Raw genomic sequence first — 12260 nt, forward strand, 5'->3', positions numbered from 1 at the left:
ATATATAGTATATATACTATATATACAAATACAAATATATATACTATATATACAAATACAAATATGTATATACATACACAAATATATATTTGTATTTTCTTTGCTATATAAATAGCTATAGAGATAGAGCAAATAAAATATATAATATTTGTATCATATTGCTATATGGCTTGCATATATAAACACACACACACAAACACACATATATGTGTATCTCACAGGAAAGCTCATTTATTGGCCTAAATATAGTAGAAAATATAAAATATACAAAAAGCACATATACAACCGAGTCTGCCAATATTCTGCTGAGCGGATTCTCTGCAAACCATGGGAGAAAAGAACCCAAAACATCCTAAATAGCTCCAGACATTGTGGCATCTTTTCATTTTCTCTTGTCTAATAATGTAACTGTGGAAATGGATGGGGTGTCATTCTGTTCTACCAGTGTGTGCCTCCATCGTCACCCTGAGCCTCTTTACACTGAATGAGAGAGAGAGAGAGATGTGCCTGTCGCCCAGGGAGGGTAAATCTTCCTATGCGGAATGAGGCTCTGAGACTGCAGTGGCCCTGCCACACATGAGTTATGCACAGTAATCCTTAGAAGATCTGGGGATGCTGGTGGTTTCAATGCCTACGTGTTTAGCAGCTGGCATACTGTACAAAGATTCCAAAGTGGTTTGGGTGGGGAGTGGTTTAAGAATGTTTTGTGCTCTTGGCAAAAGTACAGCATGTTTTTGTAGTGGAAAAGGTATCACCTGGACACCAACTTTCAATAATCAGGCTTTGTAGATTTGGTCTGAGAAAGGCTACCTGGAGGAGAAGGGAGGAGGGACCCACATTTGATGGAAATGCTTGTCTATCACTGAAAGGTTCTTTCTTGTGTGAATAAATTGTTGAAATCAAATTATACTTTTTTTTTAAAGTAAACCTTGTTTATTAGTCTGTTAGGGCTGCTGTTATCAGAGTATCAAACACTGTATGTCTGTGCTGGGTGCAGTGGCTCATGCCTGTGACCCCAGTACTTTAGGAGGCCAAGGCAGGAGGATCACCTGAGGAAGCCACGAGTTTAAGACCAGCCTGGGCAACATAGTGAGAGTCCATCTCTACAAAACAAATGAAAAAATTTAGCTGGGCATGGTAGCATAGGCCGAGAGTCTCCGCTTCTCAGGAGGCTGAGGCAGAGGGATCACTTGAGCACAGGAGGTCGAGGCTGCAGTGGGCCACGTTTGCACCACTGCACTCCAACCTGGGCGACAGAACGAAACCTTTGTCTTAAAAAAAAAAAAAAAAAAAAAAAAAGCCCAAAAAGTGTGTGTCTTATAACAACAGAAATTTATCGGTTTACACTTCCTAAGGCCAGAAGTTGCAAATGAAGGTGCTTGCAGGGCCAAGTTCCCTCCAAAAGCTATAGGAAGGTATTTCTTTGCTGCTTCTTAGTTACTCGTGTTTGGGTGCAGACTTTGGCATTCCTGCCTTGCAGCTGCACCACCCCACTCTGTGTGTTTGTCATCTTACGGCCTCCCTGTGTGTCTCTGTCTCCACATGGCTGTCTTCCTATAAGAGCATCTGCCAAGGTGCATTAGAAGCTCACCCTACTCCAGTATGACCTCATCTTAACATAAATAGTCATATCTGCAGTTACCCTATTTCCAAATAAGCTCACATACTGAGGTACTGGGGTTAGGACTTCAACGTATCTTACTTTACGGGGAGACAGTATTCAATCTCTAATACCTTGTGAAGCCAGGGCCAGGCCCTCTTTTGTGACAGCACTAAGATAAGTGGTGTCTGCCCTTGCAGAGAATTTCATCTTCTTGAAGCCTAAAGACTTCCATCAACATGGCTATACTCATTCAATCTTCACTACATTAGCATCTAAAGGTATTACTGACTTGGTCTGTAAACACTCTCTTTACTTACTTTCATTAAAACCATATGCTTTTTCTTTTCCTCCTTACATGATTTGAAAATAAACTTTATATGATTATCTTAAGTGGAAAGCTAGAATCATTCCTCATACATTTTATAGAACCATTAAAGCAATAGTGAAATCTAAATAATGCTGTTAAATTCTCATTAGCTCTTCCTGACTCCCAAGGGCTGTGAGACTGAGACTGGCTCTCTCATTATTAAAAAAAGGAAAAAAGACAGAAAAAGATAAAGGAAGTTAATTAGTTCCATGAGGTGATCGTTATCACTGCTGGCACCAAATGGATGCTTTTACCAAGACATCATGAAGGTCTGAGAGAGCCGTGAGAATACCGCAGTGCTCTCTCTGTTATTGAGTGCTTTTTCATGCCATGAATCTGTTTCTTAAAACCACTTGGCTTAGAGCCTGTGGTTTCCCCCCTGCATTTAGGGAATACATTCATGTTGCCATTCATGGTCTGTGTTGAGGGTTCGTCTAGCTTTCATGAAGGCCCTGACATGACTGGAAGAGATGAGGAAGGAATTACTGCTGGAACTTGGAGAAACACTCTGATGCTACTGAAATCAAAAGCTGCTGGTAGAGAGAGTTCATTGAGGTACCCAGAGCTCGAATGTCAGTCCGTCTGAAGCCTCTATTTTTGTTTCTTCCACCCATGGGAAACATCCCTGAAATAACACTGAGTGTATTAATGCAGTGAGCTCTTTTAATTCATTGGAAAGGTATTAGAATGACTCAAATGATTCCTCAAGGAAGTTACTCAGAACTTACATCCCATGTGAAATGCAACGTGTGGATTCAAATACAAATAGATTAAGTGATCACACCTCCATGGCAGCTCCATAAAAGAAGGAAATGGGGAATATCACCGTCAGGCACAGTCTGGTGAGCTAGGTATTCGTCAGTGGATGACAAGGACCTCAGTTGCAGTTGCTAGTTATTTGTTTATTGTAAATTGGGTGGTGGCCCGATCACTCCAGGGCAGAGAAGGAGTCCCTGGTCACCAGGTGCAGAGAACGAACCAACCTGATGCCCGTAAGGAGAAAGTATGGGATGCACCTTATCTGTTGTCATCCTGTGAGCTGCCAAGTTTAACGCCGTTCTGCAGAGCACACACTCAGACGATGACTCACAGAACAGGAGGGGCATATTTCTGCATACCATCACTGTTCCCTTCCAGCACTGGAGGTGACAGGAGGAAACAAGAATAGCTCCCAGCGTGTCTGTCACTACACGGTGCCGTGGAGAGAGGATCGCGTTGTGCCAGGACATGCTTCACCACTCTCAGTGGGCGTTATGTCAGGCGTTCTAAACCTGCAGACACAGCACAGTCTCCCGATGGCGCACGTGTTTGCCGAGATGAGGAGGATGGTGTCTGGATGCTTCTATGCAGACATCTCAAAGCAGATGGTTCTGACCTTTAGTCTAGGTTTGAAGGCACGTATACCTGGTATACATAAACCTTTGGATTTGGGATGGGCACAGAAAAATTATGTTGGGATGTAATTTTGGCAGAGAAAAGAAAGGAAGGGAGGAGGGAGGAAATGAAGGAAAGAGAGTTGGGACAAAGGAAGGAAGGGAGGGAAGGAGGGAGGGAGGGAAGAAGAGAAGAAAGTAGGGAGGGAGAGAATCAAGAAAGGAGTGAAGGAAGGGAGGAAGGAGGGAAAGAAAGAGGGAAGGGAGGAGGAGAGGAAGGAAAGAAGAAGGGAAGGAAGGAGGGAGGGAAGGTGAAAGGAAGGAAGAAAAGAGGGAAGGAAGGAAAGGAAAGAAAAGAGGCAAGAGAGGAAGGGAGGAGGGAGAAAGAAGAGATGAAGGAAAGAAAGAGTAGCGAGGGAGGGAAGGAAAAAATGGAGGGAGAGAAAAAGAAGGAAGGAAGCGAGGAAGGAAGGAAGAGGGAGGAAAAAGAAAAAAGGGGATAGGGGAGGAGAGGAAGAAGGGAGGGAGGGAGGGAAAGAAGGAAAACAGGGAAAAGGAGGGTAAGAAAGAGAAATGAGGGAAGGGAGGAGGGGAGGCAGGAAAGAAGGAGGAAGGGAGAGACAATTGGATCCTTGCTTATAGATCATGTCAGCTGCATATTTTCACGGTAGCATTAGGTGAGAGGGCTCTCCCATCTTGGAAAGGCGGAGGCAGCGAGTACACAGAGTAGAAATGAGGAGGAAGTCCCTGCCGAGGCTCTAAATTATGAAAACCTTGATCAAGACAGGATATTGAAATCAGTGAATGCCAGGGCCTCAAGTAATCCTTGCTATTTCTTTTTTATTATTGTTTTGAATAGGGAAGCAGTTGCCCAGGCCTGTGCCTGAGCGGGATTCTCCCCTGTAGCAAGGAGGAGTTTCAGTGTTAGTCCAGGTCAGAGGACTAAAATCATGCTGCAAGAGAACCGTGTAAGCTCAAACATGCAGAGGCATTGTAGAAATAAGGTAGATTGAGACCATTTTTGGAAAAGTGCATCTTTCCTTGACTCTGAGCAGCGTCAAGGAAAAGTGAAAACTAACTCTAAAGTTTGAAAAGGGTTCTAGAGCATTAAAGTCCTTTTCCTGTGAAATTACTTTGGGAATAGGAGAAAAGGGGTTTGGCCAAGCTGATCAACAAAATTTAGGTGCTCATTGATCCAGGATTCTTTCATTTTGAGGTCTGTGTGGAAAGAGATGGACAAAAAGGAGTAGGGGAATCTTGGTTTATTTATAAGGTATGACAAAGAACAGTGCTTTAAAGTAATCAAACAATACATTGTAATAATATAGTAGAAGACCTTATGTGCTATTGGAAGTCAGAAATGAGAAGAGAGTTTTGTAATGGAAAATCAGGTCAACACATATTTTGATTTTTTTATGTTGTTCCATCAAATCTGGGGTTTGTACAGCAGGTTGATTTCTATCCTGTTTGCATCAGATGCCATCACTGCTTTTGAATGTGCTGGTATCCTATGATTAATTTATATTCAACTATTGTTAAATCTTTGGGAAAGAAAGAAGTTGCAATGAGGTATTTAGTGGGGATGGGTTACAGAGTTGCAGCATAATTCTGGCTGTAAAGGCAACCTTTATTACCAAAAAGGGATTTTAAGCTGAATGAATGAACATCCCCACCTGGTGTGGCAGAGGAGTCACTGAATGCATAATAAACTAGTTTGGTAACAGATCGTTAACTGCGAACAATGTTTTGGGTATAAGGAAAACCTGTGCTACTTAAAGGAACAGCTGAGAGGATTCACAGACATTTTTAGAGAGATCATAGTACTATATCCATCTCTAGCTAAAGAAATGAACTAGACCTTAGAAATGCACTTGAGTCTCTTCTGCCAAGATTACATCTCAAATAAAACGGGGCAGGGGGAAACGGCCGTGTTAGGTGCTGGGGGATAAGGAGAGAGACATGCATTGAGTCTTTTACTGGAGAGACCAACTTGTGTTTCTATCCTCAGTCATTACAATCTTTAATTTTACTCACAGGAGTTTAAACAGTCCTTATGCTGAATAAAATCTAAAAAACAAAACACTGATACCCCACATCTAGGTCTCACTGTCTGGAGGGTTTGGTAAGGGAGAATGACTTGGGCTATCATAATCTCCACAAGTGTATCTGGGTTTAAGAATTCTGGCTGTGCATCTCTGATATCTTTAATAGACCGTATCAGGCGGCAGCTCACTTTTGTGGATTTTCCAAATCCTCTGCTTTATTCTTCAAGAACAAATTAAATGTGTTTTCTTTACCTTTCAAATATACCCTGAGTTCCTTCAAAAATAGCCTAGTACCCAAAATGAACAGAATACCCCATCTCCTAGATGCTCACTGCATAATAGATGATACAGCCACACATCTAATAGACCCAATTTAGTAAAATTGGATCCATGGAAAAAAAGGAGGAATCTTCACTTCCATTTGTTTCTTTAGAATATTAAAAATCAATAACTAATATTAGTGGATTTTTTTCCTAAAATATTTATTCACTTATTTTTCTTTTAACACACATTAAATAACTGAAAATTTTAAAATTCTTTCAGAAAGCTTAAAGAAGCACAAGAAACATGAGATGTTGCATTGAATCCAACATTTTTTCAAAACCATATAAGAATACATGTATAACAAATAAAAAAGCAGAAGACTTTTCAAATATATTGTTTATCAGTGAATAAGAAAACTCATGGTATTAGAACCTATCAGATTATATATATTTGTTTTCACCCTCTTAGTAAAGTGAAAACACAGCAGTTAGTGTGCATTCAACTAAAAGGTAGAGGTCAACTTTTTCTTCTTCTGTATTACATTATACATCTTATATCTATATCTATAGATAGATATACACATACACATATATACCCACATAATATACACACATATATATACTGCATATAGTATACAGTTAGTATACAGTATAAACTGTGCTATACAGTATCCTTGTATATAGTATGTAATATACAATATACTTTTATACACTCTACAATGTATGCAATATAGAAATACAGTATGTACTCTGATACACAGTATATCACTCCCTAGTTCTCCCTCCCTTGCAATATTGTAGGTGTTCTAATTTTTATTTTGAAAGAGAGGGGATAATATTTCCTGAATTCTTACCATATGCCAGACATTTTGTCATTATCTTTCAACCTTCATCACTTACCTCCAACCCTGATATTCTCATCCACCATGTAGAGAAGTTAAGGCCAATACTGGCTGGAAAACTTGCTCAAGTTTTCACAGCTGTTAACTAGCCAGAGCTGCAGAAAGTTGAATACAGGGAAATGATTTATCATCACCACAGACTCAGACTGAGGGGATAAAATCTTCCTTTAGCAAATGTGTCACCTCTGAGTCAAGTATATTGTTTGGATCCTGCACAATGTCTGGTAATGGCTACAGATACATGATCTTCCTTGGTCCTGCAGCCTTCTGCCATGCAGGCCATGCAATGGTTGGAGGCAGTGTCACAAAAGTGCCACCAAGGAGAAGTTACCTGGAAGATAGATCTTAGCTCACACCTGGAGCCATTGATCAGAATGTTGCAACTCCCTGCTTGCCTGGGTCTGCACATCACATCTGAATGTTCAGTACTAACTAGTACATAACATTTTACCATGCGTAATCTCAAATCTTTCTTATAACAAATAAACCTTAAGATGTAACTGTTTTGTAGCTTACTTTACAAACCGTCAAAAACTGGAAGAAATTAGCATTTGGTAATTTGTTTTTTGAAGAGGAAGTGTTATCCTAAGAGAGTTGGTTGCAAAGACATTTATTAAAGGCCCTATGTTTTATGAATTATCTCCAAATTTTTATGATTTTCCTTCTACCTGTGCCCACTTGTGCAAATAATAATAAGATAATTCTTTGGCTCATAGTTTCCAAGCACAGCTTAGCATCTGTAACAGCCCTCAGCTTGTTTCCGGGTGTCTTATTTATCTTAAACATGTTAACCTCATCATAACTATATGTACCATTTTAGCAAACTTCTTACAGCTAACATAGCGTGCTTTCATGTTTTCCGGTATTTTACTTTCAAATAGAGAGCAAACACATGGTGTATATGCCTGTTTACAAACATTTTCTAATTATAAAACCAATTTTTGACTGTTAATATCAATTTTCATTGCTAAAACTGCAACATTTATTCATTTACTTCCAAAGAAATTCTTGAGCAAGAAAGAGAATGCCCATTTCTTGAACAATAGCTTCTTAATCAGAATTTCTCAGCCTCAGTACTGTTAACATTTGGGTCCAGATAACTTCCTTGCTGTGGGGGTCTCTCCTGTGCACCAGAGGGTGTTTAGTGGCATCCCTGACCTCCACCCTTCATAGAAACTACCATCTGTCTATGAAAACCAAAAATGTCTCCAGACCTTGCCAAATATCCCTTTGGAGCAAATCCCTCCTGGATGGGTTTTGCAGTTCAAGAGAGTGAAACTTGAAATACTGAAATTGTTCCTAGAGACACTTAGTTTTCCTTTTTTCCCTTTATTTTTGAAGATCATTTGATGCCTTAAAAATAGTAGACATGTTATAAAAATGCCATAATATTGCTATCAGGGTTTATATTTAAAAGAAAAATAAGCAATTTTTAAGGGAAAAGACAACATGGTAGACATGTCTAGGATTAAAGCAGAATGTACCTTTGCTGCTTGGGTATTTTGTGCTCATTGAAAAATATATATGAAGAGCAGATTGTAACTTCCTGATTTATTGGTTTAAGATAATTTCATGTCACATGTGGAAGAGTATGACCTTTCTTTTTTTTCTTCCTTCTACCCCAGTGATCCAAATCAACCAGTTCCTCAGGATACCAAGTTCATTCACACAAAACCCAACCGCTTTGAAGAAGTGGCCTGGTCCAAGTATAATCCCAAAGACCAGCTCTACCTGCATATAGGCTTGAAACCCAGAGTGAGAGATCACTACCGGGCAACGAAAGTGGCTTTCTGGTTGGAACTCGTTCCTCATTTGCACAACTTGAACGAGATATTCCAGTATGTTTCAACAACCACAAAGGTTCCTCCTCCAGACATGACATCATTTCCCTATGGTACCCGCCGATCTCCTGCCAAGATATGGCCAACGACCAAACGCCCAGCAATCACTCCTGCCAACAATCCCAAACACTCTAAGGACCCTCACAAAACGGGGCCCGAGGACACAACTGTCCTCATTGAAACCAAACGGGATTATTCCACTGAATTAAGTGTCACCATTGCCGTCGGGGCATCGCTCCTCTTCCTCAACATTTTAGCCTTTGCGGCTCTGTACTACAAAAAGGACAAGAGGCGCCATGAGACTCACAGGCGCCCGAGTCCCCAGAGAAACACCACAAATGATATCGCTCACATCCAGAACGAAGAGATCATGTCTCTGCAGATGAAGCAGCTGGAACACGATCACGAGTGTGAGTCGCTGCAGGCACACGACACGCTGAGGCTCACCTGCCCACCAGACTACACCCTCACGCTGCGCCGGTCGCCAGATGATATCCCACTTATGACGCCAAACACCATCACCATGATTCCAAACACACTGACGGGGATGCAGCCTTTGCACACTTTTAACACCTTCAGTGGAGGACAAAACAGTACAAATTTACCCCACGGACATTCCACCACTAGAGTATAGCTTGGCCGTATTTCCCTCCTATCCCTCTGCACCACCTGCTCAGCAACATAGAAGAGATAAAGAAAGAGAGAAAGAAAGTCTCCAAACCAGGAATGTTTTTGTCCCACTGACTTAAGACAAAAATGCAAAAAGGCAGTCATCCCATCCCAGCAGACCCTTCTCGTTGGTGTTTTCCAGTATTACGAGATCGACTTCTGACCGACCCTATGAAATGTGAAAGGTACACATTTCTGTTAAAATACTGCTTTAAGATCTCTACCACTCCAACCGATGTTTAGTGTGATAGGACATCACCATTTCAAGGACCTGGGTGTTTCTAACATCATGGAAGCAGCTGACACTTCTGAAACTCACCCAAGGACACTGAATATTTTTTAATTACAATGGAAATTTAAACATTTCTTTCTGTGCCACACAATGGATGGCTCTCCTTAAGTGAAGAAAGCGTCAATGGGCTTTTGCCCAGCACATGGAGCTGTAATCCAGAGAGAAGGAAACGTAGAAATTTATTATTAAAATAAAAGAATGGACTATGCAGTGAAATCTGTATGGTTCTGTGCAAAGAGGTGTTTTGCCAGCCTGAACTATATTTAAGAAACTTTGTAAAAATTAAAAATGTATATAGCTGTGAGTTTAAACAAAACCACAAACAGACAAACAAGAAAAAAAGCTTTTATTGGTGTTTTCAGTTTGAAAGAGCTTTTAGCAAGGTTGTGCTTTTCATTGTGCTCTGTATGTATATAAATATATATATATACACATTAGTCATATCAGCTCTGTTTCCTCCCCAACAAAAGAGGCTTTTCTTCTTAATTACTTGTGGTAAACAAAGACATGGGATTTTCTTACATGGGATTCTCATTTGTAGGAGGATGTGATGTCCCACAGAAGACCCAGACGGTCTGTGTGGCCTATTTCCCCCGTCAGGTTGCACAGGTGCATGCAAGAGCATTCTTAGGAGACCATTGTTTTGAAAAACTTTGACTCGTATGTGTTAGCCTTCATGAGATTGCAGTACAGAGATGGGTCCCCAAAGTGGAATGTATTTACAGCTTGTTAAATTAGAGACATGCACACACAGAGAATCAGCAGGGAGAAACAAAAATACAAGTCCCATTCTGTAGCTCTGGCCCTTTGAATATGTTTAGGAAGAGTTGCTTCCCATTTCAGGGCCCTGCCAAAAAAAGAAGAAAGCTTGCCTTTGGTGGGGCTATGCCCCGTGGAGTAAATACGGCTCTGTGTTCCCTAGCAGCTGCGGGAGGGTTTGGCCGATGAAGTACCTGCTCAGCTTAGCTAATCAGACTGAAGGAAGACATGTGTCTTTCCTTTTTGTTTAAGCACTCGGTCCCTTATTTATCAGTAAGCGGGTTTTTAAAAAATTTTTGTATCATTTATGGGATCAAACAAATGATTGTCTGAAAATATCACTTTTTGTGAATTTGTATATCTGGTCACCAAATGATGAATATTATAGAAGAATGGGGGAAGAAAAGGATAGAACATTAAAACTGCTTTGCATGGGTTTTCTGGGAAATTAGGATAACTTCACTGAGAAGACATTGAATGGAAATTATTCACCCATTTTAAATTGGTGACCTAGGGATCAGAGATTTTTCTTTCCAATAGCTTGTCATTTTCTCATTTCTCTTCTCATTTTCAGGAAAGTTTTGAGTGTTATAAGGTGGAAGGAAACATAGTAGCAACGGTTACTTTATATTTTGTCTTTCAAAAATTATTGCATTACCAAGAAACAGTAGCCAAAGATATTTGAAGATCATGTCCCTCGGCTCCATTGTGGGTTATTCTAGAAATCCAGTCTTAAATCTCTCTGCTAAAGTGGACATTCCTCATAAAAATTGTCCAGCTGCCTGGCTCTTTTGCAGTAACAGCCTTTGATTACTGAATCCCTACACTCAAACTATAGTGATGTATCAGTGTTTGAGAGTGACCTCTAGAAAAAAGAAAAGTGTTTTTAGAAATGCATAAAAGTCATCCCCAAATCCTATTGCTTATCTTGGGTTAAATTTGAGAGTGATTCTCTGTATATAAATATGTGAAATATTATTATCTCAACTTAGCACACGTGAAGCAACATTTCTGTCCTACAGAGAGGTGTCATGGTAAGATTTCATTCCCAATTCATTGTTTCATAGAGCTATGATCAGGCCATTTCTGCAAGCAGTGTATGACCCCACCTGAGCAACCACAAATAGGCTCTCCGTGAAACTACAAAGGAAGTGATGTGTGGCACCCATGCTGGTTTCGTCTGTCTGTAATGTGAATTCCAGTATTTGTTTAGTATTTCCAATTGTCTCCTGCTAGCAATATGTACAGTAACGCGTCAGGCTTGTGACATTTGAATAAGGAAAAACAGAGTTCCTGTTAAGTGAATAACTTTAGCTTTTACAGGGGATTATGATCAAAAGTGATTTAGTACATCTTAAATGATATCTTATTTCTACATGGAAAGAAGTTATAGAATCTTCATAGAGTTCTATGAGAAAAAAATATACTTGCTATCTATGAAAAAGAGAAAAAAGAAAAAAAATGAGAAAAATAAGAAAAAAAAAAATCGTTTCCTAGGCTTTTATTCTTGATCTTCAAAGGCACGCAGGGTTTAATGGTTCCTTGGGTTATTATTTTGCAGTTTTGTTTTTTATTTTGCCTTAAGTAATGATAGAAGATATATATGGCCGGACACATATGTATAAACTTTTCAGCAGCATTTTTAATAATAAAATATCACAGTATTTTCTAATGCTTTGTGCAAATAATTATGCGTCCGTTCTTTCTTGGTAGGTGGCGTGTTTTATTTACTTTTGTTGTTCTTTGAATGCCTTTTTCTTTGTAAAAGCTAAGTGATGCAGCTGACATAGGCTAGAAATGGATAAATACATTTGGTAATGGGATGATTTCTTTAGCTTTGGCCAGCTGCACAGTTGAGGAGGCTCTGCTGGCCTGATTTTGGAAAACCAAGCCGTGTTTGGTGAAGCGCCTCAGATGACACTGCCTGAAACGGAGTGTTTGGATTTGTTATATCTACCCCTGCTCATTCTTGTGTCACTGTGTTTGGAATTGTGGTTGACAAAACACTTTAAAATAGCCTTAGGTGAGTAAACTTTCAAGTGACAGCAAGAAATTCTGCTGAATGAAACTCAAGAGGCAGAAAATCACTAACATACCAATGGGAGCCCATTTGTCAATTCCTTCCTGTGCATCCAACCATCGCGAC

At 40.0% G+C, this 12260-nt stretch overlaps 1 protein-coding gene across 7 annotated transcripts in view; it reads left to right on the forward strand.

Annotated features, from left to right (window-relative positions):
• The window catches only part of LOC105478085 (neuroligin 4 X-linked), a 348124-nt gene extending 336338 nt beyond the window's left edge, over positions 1 to 11786 (forward strand). For all 7 annotated transcript variants that reach the window (XM_071089256.1, XM_011735049.3, XM_011735050.3 and 4 more), the window contains one exon: positions 8179 to 11786. In XM_071089256.1, the coding sequence (XP_070945357.1) occupies positions 8179 to 9028 (850 nt within the window). In that variant the 3' untranslated portion in view covers positions 9029 to 11786. The remainder of the gene's footprint in view (positions 1 to 8178) is intronic.
• The last annotated feature ends 474 nt before the right edge of the window (positions 11787 to 12260 follow it).

Source organism: Macaca nemestrina, chromosome X, assembly GCF_043159975.1.
Source record: "Macaca nemestrina isolate mMacNem1 chromosome X, mMacNem.hap1, whole genome shotgun sequence".
In the NCBI taxonomy this organism is placed as follows: domain Eukaryota; kingdom Metazoa; phylum Chordata; class Mammalia; order Primates; family Cercopithecidae; genus Macaca; species Macaca nemestrina.